General features: G+C 36.5%; 1 protein-coding gene across 1 annotated transcript in view; it reads right to left on the bottom strand.

The window, feature by feature from the left end:
- The window catches only part of LOC142338013 (multifunctional procollagen lysine hydroxylase and glycosyltransferase LH3-like), a 77203-nt gene that overhangs the window by 11115 nt on the left and 46222 nt on the right, over nucleotides 1-19866 (bottom strand). Inside the window, exons 11-12 of the mRNA XM_075387650.1 lie at nucleotides 17008-17284; nucleotides 16697-16810 (exon numbers count right to left, since the gene is read on the bottom strand). Coding sequence (XP_075243765.1) covers nucleotides 16697-16810; nucleotides 17008-17284 — 391 coding nt within the window. The remainder of the gene's footprint in view (nucleotides 1-16696; nucleotides 16811-17007; nucleotides 17285-19866) is intronic.

The raw sequence follows: 19866 nt of genomic DNA on the forward strand, positions 1-19866 counted from the left end.
TACAATATCAGATTTAGCCTATATTGACAATGCACACGGAATAAGTCTGTCAGACTATATCAACCATTTTATAATGGTATTTGATCTGACTAGCACCCAACAAGCTTCTCATGATTTTATACATCCGGAGCTAAAAAACTGTTCCATATCTATCGAGTTGAAGTTTTCAGCGGCCTTACCGACCATTATTGAAATTTTTATTATTGAAGAAAAAGCTGGTACAGTTTTTGTTGATACTGCGCGACGAGTGTCAAAATATCACATTCTGACAAACTGATGGACGAAGAGGACATTAATGATTTAATTCAGAGATGTCAAAAACTAAAGCACAAATTTCGAGGGGTATTTGCAGCAGACAATTTTCCTTCAAAATTGACATCAAACAGTTTTTTAATAGTAAAAGCGTCACAATTTCAAAGTCCTGGCACGTACTGGCTCCTCATATGTAAAATGAACAACCATCTTCTGTTTGCTGATCCACTTGGACGATCCTTATCTTCTTACAAGAACATTTATTAACAACTTGCCAGAAATAATGTACAGTTTCACCAATTACTTGAAAACCAACCAATTCAAAGTCAAAACTCGAAATTGTGCTGACTTTTGTATTTTTATCGCTCATTTGAAATTTGTTAATAGACAAATTGTTAATTGTAATGATTTTCAATTGATTCGCTTTGCTCTTCACATGATGCTCTAACAAAACCAACATTGCAAAATGAATTTTTTTAAACTGAATTTTTTCGTCATATACACGACGAACAAATAGTTAATCAGAATCATTGTTCAGTTTTCCACAGCCACTAAAAAATATATCCATAATCTGACAAAAAGCACCAGAATGAGGACCACTCAAAATTGACTCCACTCTGTCCAAAGTTTCACTACTAAACTGATCAGTTTGAGTTTTCGAAGAAATTGTAGAACACACAAAATTGTGAATTGTTTTCTGTGGTACAATTGATGTTGATCTTGCCAGGGTTTTTGAGATTCCACTAGTGAGCCCTGCCGATTTTGGTAGTTTTGTTGCCGCTGATGCCAAGTGTGGAAGTCGCTTGCGTACATTTGCTGTATCCGTTTTCTCTCCAGATTTGTTATTAAAGTCAACGGCATGCTGTAATTTTGAATATGTATCTCCTTTAAAGTCCAGACTCGTTGAAGCTGAAAATAAGTGTCTGAAGGAAGTTAAGAGACAGTAGAGTGCAAAATTTTTGATTGGGGTTATGGTTTCAACATCGATTGCAACCTCAATCAGACCGTGAAAATGGTTAGATGGTAACTGACAAAAATCAGACTCAAAATGCGGACACACAGCAGTTATTCAAAGCTGTTAAGTTTGCTTTTTCGTCAACAATTAAAAACTTGAACTGCTTTTTAAATTGTTCGAAATAGTTGGGAGAGCGCTCAAACATGGCTTCCACCATATTTACTACACTGATCAAACTTCTGCTTCTTTGCTGGGGGTGGATTTGATTCGGAAAATTGCGTTGCAGCTTCGTATTTTTTCTGCTTTTTTGACTAAATTTCCAAACTCTTCTAGAGTCAGAGAAATTCTCTCTTCAAACTCGTAATCCGCAACCGTTTTCTTGAACAAATTTAGCTACACATATGTTCCGGTTCTTTCGTACGTTTTTAAAGTTGCCCTGACCAAAAAGCTTTTCAGTTTGGGAAATGTCGAAATAGCAATCTCCAAACTGTGTGTCTTTTGAAGAAGTAAAAAGCATGGTAGGCAACTTGTTTTTATCACTTTAAGTCAACATAATGTAAATAACTACGAAATTAGGAGGCAAGGAAAGTTGGGATTAAACCATTGTCGTCATATTTTTAATTAAATCCAAGTGATTGGTAAATACAGTCTCAAGTACGCCCCACGGCGTACTTGAGACTGTTCATTTTAGACTCTCATACGTATGTGACCTTAGATAATAGTTAATTAAAACCATACCTCTATAAACCATAATCGTGAACCTTCTTGCGAACAAAGATAACAAGTACATGTGTTTTGTATATAAAGCAATAAATATATCAACAAAACCCCACACTTCTGTGTGGGAGAGAGTTAAACATTAATAGTTTAGTGACCCATGTATTTTACATAAGAGTTAATTTAGAACAGATGTGACCCTAGATAGTATAGTGCAGAGACCAAACACAATTTGCATACATAACCATACAAAACAGATCTGACCCCAAATTCCTCTGTAAAGGAACCACAGTCCTCCTAATAAAAACCACAAGCTATATACAAAGAGAGATATATTATGCAACTAGGTGTGACTAAAGTCTATGCTCCAATCAGTTGTTTGGTCTTAGATAAAGCGAACCTTGTTTTAATTAAACACGTTGCAAAATAATTTTGTACTTGTGTTCATTTCTTTCTTTTGCACTAAAGTTAACCTTTGGAACGCACTTGAAAACAAACTTCAAAACAATGTCCGTGAAAAATCTTTCGGAGTCTGATATTTCTTTTGGGAGAACTCTTGTTTAACAAACAGTGTTTGAAAATTTTGTCGTTCTGATACAAAAGAAAAAACGATTTGTGGTACTTACCAGCATTGTTTGATTCCGAAGCTGTTTATTAACGCTATTGCTGCCCTACCAGAAAAAACGGAGCCAGCTGAATGCAGTATTATTACTTCTGGAGGACACTTACCACCAAGAACTACACCACAAATGCTTTCAACTGAAGAAACTTTGCCGGAAGAAGTGAGACGTATCTTGTACAGATACGACTGCGAGTGTGTGCAGTTATTGGAGAATCAACTCGGCACATATCAAGCCTAAAAAAATTTGGATGACATGTGAGGTGTCAAATCATCACCATCATCACGGGAAAGTCAGCCACTGAGTGTTTCACTCAGTGTTCCAGCAACTCCTGCTGTGGATCCAAGCCCAATTTTTACTCCAACCCCAAGTCCGTCACTGTTTGAGGATTTCAAGAAGAAGAAGAACAAGATCTCTAACAATTTTGCAAAAACAAGTCAGCTTGATGTCAACATTTTATCTGGTTCAAACTTCAGACACCACAACAGCAGACACATTCAGCCCATTTCAAGACACCCAATTGCTTGGAAACTCCAGTAGTGTGCGCAGCACCAAAAAAAACGAAGTCAAGAAGACTCTATAAAGGACTTTTTTGACCTCTAACAACTTATTTAATATTGAATTATATTTCCTTTGCACTTCGGTGCCTTGTGTTACTGGCTTTTGTAGATAGCTCGCTAATTGACACTCTTTTAATTTTTTACAAATTTTGGACATGTTCAAACATGTTCACTTGTGTCATGTAAACAATATTGTTGGAAAATATTTGTTGGAAAACTTGAGAGAAAATTTTCAAAAAGGACTTGTTCAAACATGTTCAGAAGGTAATTTATAACAGGAAGCAACCAAGCATCTGATTGTTTGAGAAAAAAGTTGTTTAGAAAGGTATTAAAATGTATAATTAGGTTTGAACAAAAGCTTCAAAAAATGCATAAAATCCTTTTCTAGAAAAACCTCATTAAACAAATTGTTCTTGGTATGTTGGTATTAAACCAGCTCTCCTGTTGGGTATATATTCAGGTGTCAGTTGAATACGTAAAGCATCATTTTTCAGCAAAAAAGAAAAAGAGAATAGAATTTTTTTTTAAATTGAGATTTTTTCGTTTTTTATGCTTAAAATTTTTTCGACGGAACGATAACTCAAACCCTGAACGCCATCACCGGGTGGTTTTTGTGGGCTATCGATTTGAATTTAAAAAAATCCACATTTCTGTTTTTTTCATGGTAATTTTTGACCCCAAGAAAGTCGGCTCCAACAGATAGTTGGGATGAAACTAACTATGGGGTTTATACTATTACACAATTCACTACAAAAAAACTTGGATCTTTTCCGTTGGTGGACCCCCAGTACGTTATGTGCCCCCCAGTTACAGAGCACGTGCCATTACATAATAAATCATTATGTAAAGATATTGCACGTGCGTCTGGGGGGTGCAAATAATATGCGCCCACTAAGCTGGGGGGGCACAAAAGGAGAAGATCCAAAAGCTCATGACGCTCGTCAACTTAAACTCAATCCTTCATGAGTTAATTACGTATTAACAGCTAATTAACACCTAATTAGTCTAATTCGGATGTAATTCCCACTTGTCAGTGATACATGCTTGTCACTTTTGGTCATATGGGTCGGGGCCGGAAAACGGCTCTTTCACCGATTTTCAAAAAATCTGGACACTAACGTCTCATTAACATCTGGCATTAATTAGCAATTGAAGTACCCGAAAAAATAATATACCAGGTTTTTTTTCAAAAAATCAAATTTTTGGGGGCTGGAGACAAAATGATCCCATAACAGCTGTCATCGAAAAATGCTTGCAACAGGGGGCTTGTCATGAACTGTCATGTTGATCATGACTGACAGAAAACCTAACTTTTTTCCTGATAAAGATGAGGGATATTTTTCCTGTCCTGTCCTACGTTTCAGCGTCCAAGGAGCATTTTTTGTTATGAGGCACAACATCGTCAGACGCACCCATCGTCTTCTATAGTGAGAAAAATACAAAACTCGCTTTTTTGCAATATTTACCAAAAAAATGGAAAATTTCATTTGCTTTTAGTAGACTTATGAGCTGTTCAAACACCGTGACAACAATAAAACTGTGCATCATAAGCAAGCATCCCTTGTACTTAAAAGTTAACAAAGTGGAAAAAAAGCGTTGTTTTTGGAAAAATTCTGAGGAAATCAAATCAAAATTTTCATTTTAGGTAAGCTACTGAAGTGTAATATAACATCTAAAGGATGAAACACAAAAGTTTCCTCTTCCTTTATGACATTAGAGCATATTAGCTATCAAAATGAAAAAATATTAAAAAATTTGATTGAAAGACCATCAAAAATTCATAAAAGTTTACTTTGACTTGACCTAAAAGATCTTTAAACAAACCAAAAGACTGCAATTGATATGCTTTGTCACATCACATAAACCTAATAACTAAAAGGAACTACCCATGGTTTAACAAGTATTTGTGTATTGTAATAAAATTTGGAAAAATTCAAACAAGTTTTATCATGTCAGTGTTGGTCAGTGGGAAACGTAAAGTCAAGCGCTACTTTTAGTTCAACGCAACTTGATATGTTCATAGTAGTTGACTAGAGCGGGATAAAATAGTAAACGAGCGCTCTTATCCAATCAAATTCGAAGATTTTGAAAGTTTGATTTGCGCGCCTCTTATAAAAGCCTCATGTGGAATAAAAAGAAATTGGCCATTTGAAGTTGACTCACATGTTTACGAAAGTTGTTATTATCTCTGCTAACTTTTGAATCTTGACTTTTTCTACTATGGTTTTCAATTGCAAATATTGTTCGGCAACTTTTGCTAACAGGGGAAATCAATATTGCCATGAGCATCGCTACCACTCCGACGAAGAAGGTTTACCAGCCTTTACCTGTTTTATTTGTACGTACACTTATAGAAAACTTTCTGAACTGGAACAACACATGAGGACTTGTCATCAAAACTTTTCAAATCGTTGTCGGTCCTGCTATATGGGCTTTAACGACACCAGACTATTTGCTCAGCATATAAGTTCTTTGCATTCTTTACTTGTCTTTGGCGATCAATTCCAACCAACTCAAGCGCCGGCTGAAACTGCCTTTAATGGTATCCTTCAGAAACACCATATGCCACAATCAACAACCCATTCCAACACAGGCCTTGCTGAGTTCATGCTCCAACATAAACCACAAAGCCATTCGCTTATAGAACAAAAGCTCTCACAAGTATCACAAAAAGTTTAATTTAGTGCTCATCCTCAACTCCGAAAACCGAGTCAAAACGAAGATCAGGAAGATGAGCTCATTGAAATTTATGCAAATTAGCCAGTGGTTGGGTGCTTGAAAAAGTTATCAAAGTAATTGTGAACTTTGCCCGCTACCGACCTATAACCGGCTTGTCTTACATTGCATTACCTTCAAAATTACAAAATATTTAATATTTCGCCACGGTTTACTTAATACTCGTAACCATGAGGACGCAAATTGCTTTCTTTACTGTTATATTGCTGCATATCATATGCCCAACAATATTAGCTTAGATCGACCAAGAAGGAACAACAACACAGACAAAACTTCAACCGAAACTTACCAGCAAGCCAACCATCATCAACCAACTGCACACTTCGACCTGCCCATGGGGCTACAAGACATCAACAGTTCGAAAATCTCAATGAAGTTGGAATCAACGTTTTTGGTTATGATGGTAGAGATTTATTTCCACTCAGAGTGTCAAAGTTTGTCTCAAACTTCACAATGGATCTATTGCTTTTATACGAAGCTGACTGATACCATTATGTATTGATTACCAACTTCGAAATTAGTCTGTCAACTCCGAAATACCAAATTCCGCTTTACATTTCTTATTTGTCGGAATAGTTTCCGGTTCTGTGAAGAAAGCCTTGCAAAGCTTACCGAACATATGGAGACCTGCAGTGAAAATGCCCCGGCTGTTGTTCGATTACCAACTACTGGAAAAAATTTACCTAAATTCAAAAACTTGATCGCTACCTGGTTTGTTTCATTAGTCATTTACTTTGACTTCGAATCCTTCTTGTGTCCAGTAGCAGGAAGCACGCCCCCACGGGAACAACTCATTCACCAGAGTTATTGAAAAACACTAGCCCTGTGGGTTTCCAGTTGCGGTAATAGTTAAAACTCAACAGAACCCATCTTCTTCCATGTGGACAGCTCTGAAGATTGCATTACTAAATTTGTAAACATGTTACGCACACTAGCCAAGGATATATATAAGCACCAACGAGCTTTTCTTTTCTTAAGAGGTGACAATAGCCAGCATCCAAAAAGTGCAGCTAGCGAATGTTGGATATGTAACGAGCCCTTTGACGATAATGATGAACAGTCATCAATTCACCTGGATCACTGCCACTACAGCGGACAATTTGACTGGGCTCATGAGAAATGCAACCGAGCACGAACGAACGTCAACTTTACCCCTGTAGTGGGTCATAATATACAAAACTATGATCTTCATCACATTTGTTTAGCCCTGCAATCTTGTGAGCCAACGACCACTGTAAGTGTAATTCCGTCTACTGATCAAAAACACATTTCCTTGAACTTTGGAGTACTCTTGGAGACCATAACCCTAGATGATAGAAAAGTGATCAAAAGTATGAAAATCTGAGGTTTATTGATTCATTCAAAATGATGAATTCGTCTCTCGAAAAGTTGGTTGACATTTTACCAGATCTTTTTGGAATACTTGCTTCTGTCTTTCCTAAACTATCCTCAGCAGAATTGAAGCTACTCCAGCGAAAAGGATATTACCCCTATTCATATGTCAGCGGTCGACAAGTTTAGCGAAAAATCCTTACTGCCTCTTAATGAATGGCGTAACACTTTAGAAGGAAACGCAAAAACAATAACTCAAAAAAAAACTTGAACCACGCCCAGACGATGTGGAACACTCTAAATTGTCAAACTCTACAAGACTACTACGATGCATACCTGAAAACCGATTGCGCTTTTCTCGCATGCGTTTGTGAGTTCCACAGAGCTCAGTTTCTCCACCTACAAACTCGATTGCATGCACTTTTACACACTGTCAAATATGGCTAAGGAAGCATCCCTGAGAAAATGCAAGGCGAAGGTCGAATTGCTTACAGAACGCGAGCACCTCGTTATGATAGAAGGAGCAGTACGTGGGGGAGTATGTTCAGTCTACAAGATGAGAAAGTTTACAGCAAATAATAAAAATTTTCCAGATTATGACTCTTCACAACCCTCGACATTTGGCTTCTGCGTGGACGTCAATAACCTATACGGTGGCGTCATGCAGAATGAAAAACTCCCTCAGTCAGATTTTACGCTGAATCCTGATATTACACTGGTTAAGATACTAAACTGTCCTGATAACCCTGTCGGTTACTTCGTGGAAGTCGACATGCATTATCCAGCAAGCCTACACGATTACCATCAGGACTTCCCCCTCGCACCATCGAAAAAAATTTTTGAGGATGACAGGCTCAGCAAGTACCAAGTAAACTTGCGAGAGAGTCATAACTTACCCTCCTCAAAAATCCAAAACTGTTGCAGACTTTCTTTGACAAAAAACACTGTGATGCATTACAAGCTGTTGAAACTGTATGTTAACTTGGGATTATTTGCTAGGAAAATGCACCGTGTGCTACAGTTTACTCAAAAAAATAGGTAAACACCCTATATAACCCTGAAGTGAGAAGAGACAAGCGGATACAAATAAATTTGAGGAGTTTCTATAACTAATGAGCAACGCCGTTTATGGGAAAAACTGCGAATCGAAACGTCGACGGATGAAAATCGAGCTTACGAGGGACGCAAGACGAACCCTAACCATAGTAAGCAAGTTAGAGTTTTATAAGTTCAAATTGTTTGGCAAGGACATGGCAGCTCTCTCCTCCTGCCCAAGAAAGATCTATTGGGATACACCTACCATAGTGGGGGCCACAATACTTGATCTAGCGAAATACTACATGTATCAGTTTCACTATGGAACAATGCGATCTTCATTTGACTGTCGATTACTCCATGGTCATATTGATAGCTTGGGAAGAATGGGAAACACCTGACCCGGGATTTGCAATGACAAGTCTTATTAACGAGGACGACATTGATAGCGATGATATCGTAGATTTTGATGCTAACACCAGCTCCAGCTCTTCCTCCCAAAACCCATTCATTATTTCTGAAGCTAATGAGTGCAGCTAATGAGAAGAACCAGCATTTAAAGTTGCACGCAGACAAAAAACTTGTTGTACCTAACTACCTAAATTGCGCCTTTTGAATTCCTAACCATGTAAATTTTGTATTTATGAGTGCTAAAATACGTTTCAATAAATTGTTCGCTTTCAGCTCTTATCAGAACGAAATAGAATTTAGAACAAAGTTTCATGCACCTCTTATCGGAACGAAATAGAAGTGCAAGAAACTTCTGACCGAAAACAAGTTTGCCACCTTGAAAAAAATCTTACAAAGTCACATCCGGTAGAGAATGAAAGTTAATCACTTTCCGTCTAGGATAACCCCTATTATCCCATGTTTAAGTATCGTAGGATAACCTTCCCCCTCTTGAGACAGTATTTACTACTGACATCACGCCAACAAATAGAGTTCGGTGGGAGTGGAGTAGGTAAAGGAGTGGGGGGGGGGCATACCTGCTGGAACACTTAGCAGTCTCAATAAGCATGCGATTCAACGAAATTGCCTAATCTCCTCGGCAGTTTCGGTGCATCGAATACTTAGACTGATAAGGCTCTAACAGAACTGCCCAGAGACTTACTGCCAGTTTATGCTGTTTCTCCCGTTCACGGGCTTTAACAGTTTACGCCGTTTCTCAACATGGAAAGTCACGAAAATTCGTCAATAAGACAGAAAAAGGGAGTAAGACAAATTCCTCCAAAAGAACAACTGGACTATAACATAAACCGATTAAATTCGGATGAACCACTACCGAACGACAGGAAGGGCAATTTACACTATAGGGAGCGGCATAGCTTCCATATGTTTTCACGGTACAAAAAACGACCCCACAGGGGTTCAACCCATGCATCCTCAAGATGCCACTCTGACATCCTAACCACTAAGCCACAATGTCTTCAATTCTCCTAACGTTCACAATCGCTTTGAAAATAGCAATCAACTTTATTTCACAATAAGAGCAACTTAAATCATTCCAAAATGAAGAACCCACGTGCGAAAAGCCATTAAAAAATCAAAGAATATCATTGAAAACTGCAACAGACCAGCAAAAAAAAACACATACGTCTGAAACTTCGTTCAAGAGCAATTAATAATTGCTATAAGTTTAGTTTACTTAAGAACCGAATATTCAGACAAAGTCAAACATTTTACAAAATTATTAATTTCATTATTTTCTTTTGCAAGATATAAACCATTTACGCTCTAGAATCTGCACCAGTCAAACCCTTATGGATTAGATTTCCCTATGGAGTATAGTTGCAAAAATATAACCGACTAAAAAATTGTACTCCAACGACTAGTCTAATTGTTGTGATAAACTTATTAAATAGATCAATTGTTGCCAAAGCTGGGCATATTCTGTACTGGGCACATGATAGATGATACTTACAGTTGGAGCCAGCTGTGTGAGCAAAGTCAACAGCGTCATTCCACACAGAATGAAAAAGGAACACAATTTCTTGGGTAACGTTTATGGTGTACAATCTTTGAGCCTCAATCTGAATGCCAAAAAACGTGAGTCTAAATCTGCAGAATTTATTCGACAAAAAACCTCTCAGAAATCAAAATAACATTGTATTATGGCATGATGTCATCAACAACTCGATAACACCCCACAAATCAAATAACGACCATCCCTTGACGATTAAACAGTTGCTCGAAGTGTTGAAAAAGTACCGGCATAAGTTATCAGCAATAGCATACAATCAACGTTTTGGAAATCCTGATTTATTTGAAACCCTGCGTCACCATCAATTAACAACAATAAACAGTTAAGCGACATCTTATTTGCCCCCGCAAAAAAAATCAGAGTATTACACAAAAGAATCGCTTGAACAGCAACCTGAAACACAAATTGAGTCGAACATCATTAAAACAATCTTGCGGCATCAAGACAATTTGTTCTATCTAGTCCAAAAGAAGCAATCACGAAAAACTCGATCTAGTAAAAAGCAATCAGCAGCGGTGAAGCGGGAACAAAATACAAAGCCAAAAAAACAATTGAAAGAAGTTTACATTGATAATACGGATTACTCTTATGATGTGATCTGAGCTATCTCCAGTATTTTGGAGCTATAAAATTATCTTTACCCTTCGGTGCTTTAGTTCTCTCTCTCTCTCTCTTCTTTACTTTTACAAAGTGGCTTAAAAATACTCAGATAGATAAACCGTATAAGCACCGCCCCTTTTTGGTTGCGTTTCTGTGGCTGGTTTGGAACACCTTGGTAGCACTTGAGCTGTCAGTGAGCTCAGAGCCCCGCCGTTGTTTTGAACACGTGAGATAAAGCAACATACCTACGCACATCTTTTTTTAATTTTCTTCCGCACTTATTTTTCGCTTCTTTCGATTCATAATAATCTGATATACTGCAACTCTAACTCTACTGAACTTTCAGATATACCCATCTGTTGTCCAACTTGTCGAAAACAGAACACCTTGATAGCTCTTGAGCTCTCAGTCAGCTCGTTGCCACCGCCGGTACTCTGAATTACAAATTAAGTCGAAGTCGAAATATGAGTTCCTCTAATTTGAACAATGATCAAGCTCCCCCTGCAGACCAACAAAGAGAGGAAGTTAACAACTCAAAATCGGATAATAGTTGGAATAAAAATGAAAATGAATACCCCCTCTATCATATCTTGGTCAAACACCTCTATTGAAAGGCGGAAAAAGAGCTTGTGTAGTATTAAGTCCTGATGAAAATGATGCAAAACCTGATAATACCAAAGTTAATCCAAATGTTCCTAATTTGGATATTTCCGAAATAATTAAAAAATAACTTTCAGAAATCTATTGCCGAAATGCTTCCTGAAATAATGAAAACTGTAAAATCGGAAAAGGAATCAGTTAAAACTGAGCTAAAAGACAAATTGAAAACTACCATGAGTGAAATTGTCGATGAGAAAATTGATAAACTTAAGTCGCAGTTGGAACTAAAAATACACATAGAGCAAAAAAAAAGCTAAACTAAAAACATTACCTGAATGCGAACTGCTCGAAACTTATAACCGCCGTGATAACATTAAAATACTAGGTCTTGAACAAAATTTAGCTCAAGGCCAGAGAGAAACCTATCAGAAACAGCCGAAATTGTACAGAAAGTTGCACAAGAAATGAATTTACGTGTTTAAAAAATGACATTTCAATTGCTCATAGGCTGCCATCTAATAACGGAACACCTAAACCATCAATTGCTAGGTTTACCCGTAGAGTGACTAAAATTGAGCTCTTAACGAAAAAGAACAACCTACAAATAAATTCCCTTCTAGGGTACGTAAGGATATATGAAGATGCCACAAAAGCTTGCGTAAACTTCATGAATTTGCTAAGAAACGATGTACGGATATACAAAGCTTGGATCAGAGAGGGGACAATATTTCTTGACAAGGAATAATAATGAGAGCACAGAACAAATACATGGCCTTTATGAAGGAGCTGAATTGGTACAATACAGTTATGAAACGGTTATAAAGTGCTTTGAGAAAAAACTGCCCAACAGAAAAAACCCGGCATACGAAAGTGAAAGTAGACGTAAAAAGTTGCGTAACGAAAGGCCTCAGCAACAAAACTCTAAAAACTTTAAAGACTTTAAAAACTTTGAAAACAGAAATCAAAACTACAAAAAACAAAGACTACCCACGGATACAATTTTACCCAGACTATCAGACTCCATACTATCCAACAAATTCCTTTGGCCTCAATTCTAGCCATATTTTAAATATTATTCAAATCAACCTACGGTCTTTCAAAAAGCATTTCTCAGACCTAGAGGCTTTAATTTTAAGTCTAAACCAGATATTCTATGCATGAGTGAAAATGACGAACCGTCAAATTATGTTAAAACTAGCTTTAATAACTGGCCAATAAGTAAAAGCAAAGCACAATGTGGTGGAATTATGATTCAATGTAACAATACCTTAAACATTGTGAAAGAAAATCCTAATCCTTTTAATGAAGCGTTGTACTTAAATCTAGAGTTGCAAAAATTCAACTTCAAACTCATGGTTTGATATACCCCTCCACGTTACAACACAATGATCTTCATAGAAACCCTGGATAATTTTTTAGAAAACAAAAACAACCCGAATACCCAACAATAATTTGTGGTGACTTCAATATTGACGTTGAGAGCAAAAACCTAATGGTAGATACGTATTTATATAGCATCGCTGTTAACGGTTTTGAATGTTTTGCGATACTCCAACCAGGGTAACAGAAACCTCATCAGGCTCTTTAGATCATATTCTAATTCAAAACATTAAAGGAGAAGGGGAAGTTCTTCAACACAAGTTCGAAATTTCAGTTACCACTATCCAGCTCAGTTCAAGTCTAAAATTCACAAAACAACGATAAATAATGGAAAAATGTAGAGATGCCAAAATTTTTAAGTTGCCCCGGAACGAGTGAAAAATATGTCACAGAATTGAATCAACATCTGAAAAATAACGAACAATCAGTTTTTAGTCGAAGCAATGTAAACAAAGCCTTTGATATTTTTAATAGACTTCTCTTAGAGGTGACAAATGTCTATGCACCAATGACAATCAGTAAAACGAAAAATAAATGTCCACAATGGTTTTGTAACAAACTGAAAAACTTAAAAACAAAACGAAACAAAGCTCACAGAAAATTGAAAGAGAACCAATGTGAACCAACGCTATCTGCTTTCACGAAAGCGAGGGACAATCTTAAAAAAGAAATCATCACAAACAAAAAACAATTTTGTCATAATAAATTTGACAAATGTATTGGCAATTCGAGACAAACATAAAAACTTCTTAATGAACTCAGAGGAAAAAGAAATGATTCCGAAACTCTTCCTATTCAAGCCAATTGTCAGAAAAATATCGAGGAACCCAATTATGTAGATAAAGCAAACTCTTTCAATGAATTCTTTATCAATATTGGTTCAAACTTAACAAAACACCTAATAGAATACCAGAACCAGATTAAAGAGCAATGTGTATTCCATGTTTCAATAGTAATAAAATTTGTCTGAAATTCAGAAAATCATGCAAGGCTTAGACAACAAGTCATCGTCAGGAGACGACAATCTCAGCAATGTTTTAATCAAAAATTCTGCTTTGGTAACAGAAGTATACTTAGAATACCTAATAAGTCTTTCATTCAGTACAGGCGTTTTTCCAGATGAACTATCAAATGCTAAGGTTTGCCCGCTTTATAAAGAAGGCTCCAAAGTTGATGAAAAAAAATTTTATTCCAATATCCCTTTTAAATGTATGGAGCAAAATTTTCGAAAGAGTCATGTACAACCGACTATATTCATTAATCTAATTTTTTAACCTATTGCATATTAACCAGTTTGGTTTTAAAACAAAACACAGCACTATTAATGCATTGGTTCAATTAACAGAAACAATACAGCACAAAAACATCATTAGTTTTTTCCTAGACCTCAAAAAGACGTTTGATACAATAAATCATGACATCTTAATAAGTAAATTGGAATTGTACAGGATACGAGGAATGTGTCTGTCTTGGTTTAAATCGTATCTTGGGAACACAATGCAAGGAGTAGAATTAAATAGAATCAACTCCTCTCGGAAAAGAGTAAAATGTGGTGTTCCCAGGACTCAATATTAGGGCCTCTACTATTTCCAATTATTTTGTTTGCAGATGATAATAATATTGAAGCAATTGGTTGTTCTATTAACGACGTAGCATCAGATCTTAAAAACATAAAAGACTGGTTAACTAAAAACATGCTTGTTTTAAATCTTGAAAAAACCATTCAAATGAATATTAAAACGGATAATTTGAACCCACGCTTCGATTTAAATAACCAATATGTAAAAGTTGACAAAACATGTAAATATCTTGGTGTACGTTTGCATTCAAAACTAACTTTTAACACCCACATTTCCCATGTTGTAAAAAAGCTTAGCAGGCAGTGTGGAATCATTTCGAAATTCAGACACTATGTTCCCAGAAGTAAATTACAATACAAACTTTTACAATACAAATTTAAATTCAATAAATTTTGTCTACGCATACTTGTCTACGGATGTTGCAGCTACTCTTCACTCTATCCCATTTTTCGATTACAAAAAAAATTGAAAATAATACACTTCCGAAAAAAGCAGGACAGTTGCAATGACCTGTTTATAAACAATACAATACTATCTGTTTACGAATTGCATTTATATGCATTGCTCAAGTTTGTTCTCAGATCTCTAAATGGACATCATTGTATTAAGTTTTGTAACCATATTTTTCGAAAACAAAAAGAAGGTGTTAATACACGAAATATTACATTGAATTTGCTTAAAATTCCGTTTAAAAAGGTGAGAGAAAAAAGGTTCAATTTAGAGGTTCTGTTCTATACAATAAGCTTTGATTAATTGGAGTGTTACCTGATAATGTAGAAAATGTCAATAGGAAACATACCCGGCAGATTGCCGGAAAATAGCCGCCGTTGATTCCAATAAGCATGATTGGGATTGAAAGAATAGAAGATATTGAAAAAAAAAGATTTTTGTACAAAAATATTTAAGTCCGATTTATTTTGATAGCATTTCGTAGTTGAACATACTTTTGCTTCTTAGAGAGAGGCTACAGGGGCTACTATCAACAACAATAAGCATTAGAGGTGGTAACTAAGACTTATAGGAACGACGTTCAAATAGCGGGCATCTAAAATTGAGCTTTATGGGTTTATCCCGTTTCTATTTCTGACTTCAATTTTTTATACCGACTCTGTTCATTTTGAATTGCTTTGCATAGCAACTGATGTTCAAATTCACTTTTAGCAGAATGAGAGAAGAGAGAAACTAGCCTAGAGAAGTCAAAAAGATTTCACGCAAAATGTCGAAAAAGCGGCAAAATGGTAAAGCGAAAAAAAAGTTTGACGAAGTGAAAAAAAAATACGAGCGCAATAATAGCCGGCTAAGAAGATGAGGGCGGCTATTAACAACCTTTCTGATACTTGTCACAAACTAAAATATTCTTATATCTGTAATAATTCTGAACTTGTTGAATATGTTTATGGCAACCGCTCCAAATAATCGATCTTCCGTAATTTTGTCTTTTGTTCTGTCATATGTATTACTGTCTTGTGTTCTGCAAAGTATATTATTGTCTTCTGTTACCATCATGAGAGGTTGATCTGAAAAGAGGAACTTGATGTCCCCGTTGATCATCCTTGCTTTATTGTATTTATACGAAAAAGCTAATTAAATCTCTCTCTCTCTCTCTCTCTTTCTCTCTAGTGACGGCTCTAATCTATTGCAGCCTCAGCTTGAGTCGGGAGATGGAAGGGTAGCCTGGAAGAAGAGGGATTGGGAAGTTTACTAAGGGGCTTCAAATGGCGTTATTATAGGCTGTTATATACAACTGTTGACATTTAAAGACTTAAAAAAGAGCCGCTTAAAATTGGGATTCGGTCGAAAAGTCAAAACTGTCAAGCAAAAATTTTGCTTAAAAAAACACAAAAATTGATTATAATAGCTTCAAACTTCGTTTGAGAACAATTAATTTTATCTGCTAGAGAACAATCAAGCACATTGAAGCAGTTTAATCTCCACATGTAGAAAAGAAAATTGATGATAATTACTTCGAATTTTGAACAACCGCTATCAATCTGTATACACTTTGCTTTTTCAGGTCCTCGGGGAAGAGACCTTTGCAAAATTACTTCTCATCGTTTTGGAAAGGTAAGGGGCTATTACTTCAGCAGAACATTTGAGATGTTAATAGCACCTGAGAAAAATTGCAGATCTAACATACAGTAATGCATTGCAACACTACTGGGTGTTTCTCATTATAGCAGCCCCCACACCGCCTTAAAGTACAGCCCAACCAATCATGGTAAAAATACCATAATGGGGGCTATATTTTCGTGGGGGGGGCTATAATGGGAAACATCCATATTACTATATAAATTTGAAATACGAGTCAGCGCATATTAGATATAGATCCGACGAAAGCAATATTCTACCTTTGGCGCATTGGCGAACAGGAAAATTTCCCCGTTTTTTGTTGATGGGTCGTAATCCCTGCCGAAAATGACATGACCATACTGCTCCTGATTCATAACATACATGAAAATTCCCTGTAACACAAAAAAAATTAGAGTAACATCATCAATATTCATAATTGGAGCTAGCAACGGAGACATTTCTTACGTCTGGAATACAAATTTGGCTAACTTTAAACGTTTAGAAGCAGAACATTCAGTGCTGATTATAATTTTGAAAACAATAAAGGACTAAAAATCGGAACTATCTTCTTTAAATTCTGTAAACCTACGTTATCTCTGAGGCAGAAAGCCATGAAAACTTCATCATCGCCATCATTTATTTCATCATTCTCACACTGTTTCCACAAATCGCGCAGTTCAATTAGTCTGTTCTGCTTGAGAATGTAAGCTCCAAACACAAAAGGCACATTGAAAATGCCCACTCGTTTCCTCCTCACTATGGCTCTATAATCTTTGGAGCGTTTGTAGTAGCCGTTATTGCTGACATCGCCCCAAAATGTGCTGAACATTACCAGTTCGTGACTCATAACTGGCGCCAAGATATCCCTTAACAGAAATTGACCTCAATCACAAAACTTAGTTGTAATGAGATTAATTGCAAACATTGCCTTTGCTAGAAATTATCACAACTAATAAGCAAAAAATATGCAAACATAAAACACAGATTATACAGTAAAAAAGCCATTAATGTTTGCAAAAAAGACATTAAAAATTACAGTAAAAAGCTAATGAAGCAAATATATCTCTCGCATTGTCAGAAAATCCCCAATTGATTGTCTTTGTTGTTGAGAACCACAACTGATCCATTCAAAATTTTTGAGAAGGCATGAAAAGCAACAGATAATTTGGTACAAAGAGATTTTAAGAATCAATTAACATAATCAACTAACGTCGATCGAATTGCCCTCAAACAGCCAGTGCGGTGGCGTCAAGGGGGGGGGGGGGTGCGTTTGGAGGGCTTGATGTGGGAGAGAAGGAGGCCAAATCTGGTGGAGGAGGGTGGACCGGGGGAGGAGTGGTGGGGGTTTTGGGTCAAACTCTTACGATTAAGAACAGCCCTTCACACATTCCAATTCTGTCTCCTCAAAAAAGTTTTGGTGAATCGCATACTGAGAGACTAGTAAGGTGTGAGGTTCTAAGAAAGTTGTTCAGCCACATAAATCCCTCTGGGCTTTACATGTTTATCCAATTTTTGAGGGCAAAAAGTCAAATGGGCCAGACGAAAAATCGGTCAAGCTAAAAATCGCATTAAAAAAATACTGCAGAATTAATATAATTGCTACAAACGTCGTTTGACAGCAATTAACAAACCATTCGATGTCGCCGCAGTCGGAACTTGAATGTCGTGAATAAAACAAACTAAATGTAACCACAGACACATGACAAAATGGTCTCGAGAGACTCGAACGGCTCGATTCTATTGTATCCCGCTTCAGTCGTGCGGAAGGGAGGCAGTGGCCTGTAAGGGCGAGTGGCGCAACTATGTTCTCTATGGAATTGAAATGAAGTCATTACAGATTATTCTTTTGAAGAGGGGATGAGGTGGGGTAGGGGGTGATGAGATGGGGGGAAGGTTTCTTAGAGGTCTATAGTTTGGATAGGGAGGAGGGACTGTTATGAAAAAAAACCTTTCCACCTTGAGTATTACCACCATTTCCTAATTAGTAGGTATTAGTAACTAAGCTACTGTTAAAACACTCACGTGCACATTTTAAAATGTCGAAAGTCTACAGCGCCAGAAGTTAAAATGCCAGAAGTTGCTACTTAGCCAGAAGTTGAATTTCGTCGACTTTCGTCATTTTAAAACGTGCGCGTTTCGTGTTTTGAGCATGGTTAAGTGACTCTGCAGAAGTCACTTCGAAATTCTGACTTAATATATCGAACCGCTTCGCGGTTCTCGATAAACGCCAGCAGTTCTCAGTGACTTCAAGTAGAGTCACTTAACCATTTCTCAAAGTCCAAAGTTCGAAAACAAGTCAACGTTCTAAAACAGAAGTCAACGTTCGAAAATAAAGAAGTCCAAGTCATGAAAAAAATTGCTTCAGCTAAAAACATAGCAGGGCAAATCCTGAATTACAATCCAAAGAAACGAATGGAAAACTTTAACTTTCATTTGACTACCAAAAGAAATGGATAACACAAGCTAAACAAAAAATTAACCAAAATTTGAGAATTATCAAAAGAAAATTCGAATTCTAGATACCCCGGCTATTAAAATAGCGAGAACCGATAACTAATATACAAAAATTTGAAAAAAAAAACGAAAAACAAACCGGCAGTGTTCACTCAAAAACACGTTGAAAAATTGCAGTTAAAAACCAAAAACAACAAATTTGGCGACAAAATTCGAAATTATTTAATACTTTACTTGCGACCAAAGATACAAGTTTCATCAAAACCAGCAAATCCCTGCAAAAACTACAAAATGGCAAACTTGCGGGATATAATAAAATTTCAGGTTATATACGAGCCAAGCAGGGGCGAAAACTGATTCAAACCCAGAAAAATAATTCAAAATAACAAAAAAAGGTTCCAAACATCTTCGCAAAAGTTTTCGAAATAGCTTATGCGATGCTACCACCTATTAATTGTCATATATTAGTCGTTCAAAAAGTTTTGTCCCATTAAACTAAAAAAAAGCGAAAAAAGTTTTAATAAATTATTAAAATACTGCTAAAAGTAAAATGTTAAGTTAAACTTGGCGCTTAAGTTGGCATATATATCAAAGAGAAACTGAACACTTTCGCATAAAAAATATTTCGTATAGCACAACAGCCATGTAAACTATGACAGACCAGGTCTTTTAAAAAACCAAATTAACTAAAAAATAAAGAAAATTGACAAAAAACAAGGAAAAATTGACCATTTCAGCTTGTACTTAGGCCCTCAAGCAGTTTCAGCACATTAAACACCAAGAAGCAGCTATATTCAGCTGAGGTACTTAATGCCCACCGAGCTTTACCTGTTTATCCCGTTTCAAAATCTCAAAGTCATGGAAAAAGGTATGAGAACATCTTACAAATAATCATAGCAAGACAAGTCCTGAAATACAACCGAAAGAATTGAATAAAAAATTTAGAACTATTGTATCTGACCAAAAACTCGATTGACGAATGCCAGCCAAACGG

This window comes from Convolutriloba macropyga, chromosome 1 (assembly GCF_964194025.1).
Source record: "Convolutriloba macropyga chromosome 1, txConMacr16.3, whole genome shotgun sequence".
NCBI classification, from domain to species: domain Eukaryota; kingdom Metazoa; phylum Xenacoelomorpha; order Acoela; family Convolutidae; genus Convolutriloba; species Convolutriloba macropyga.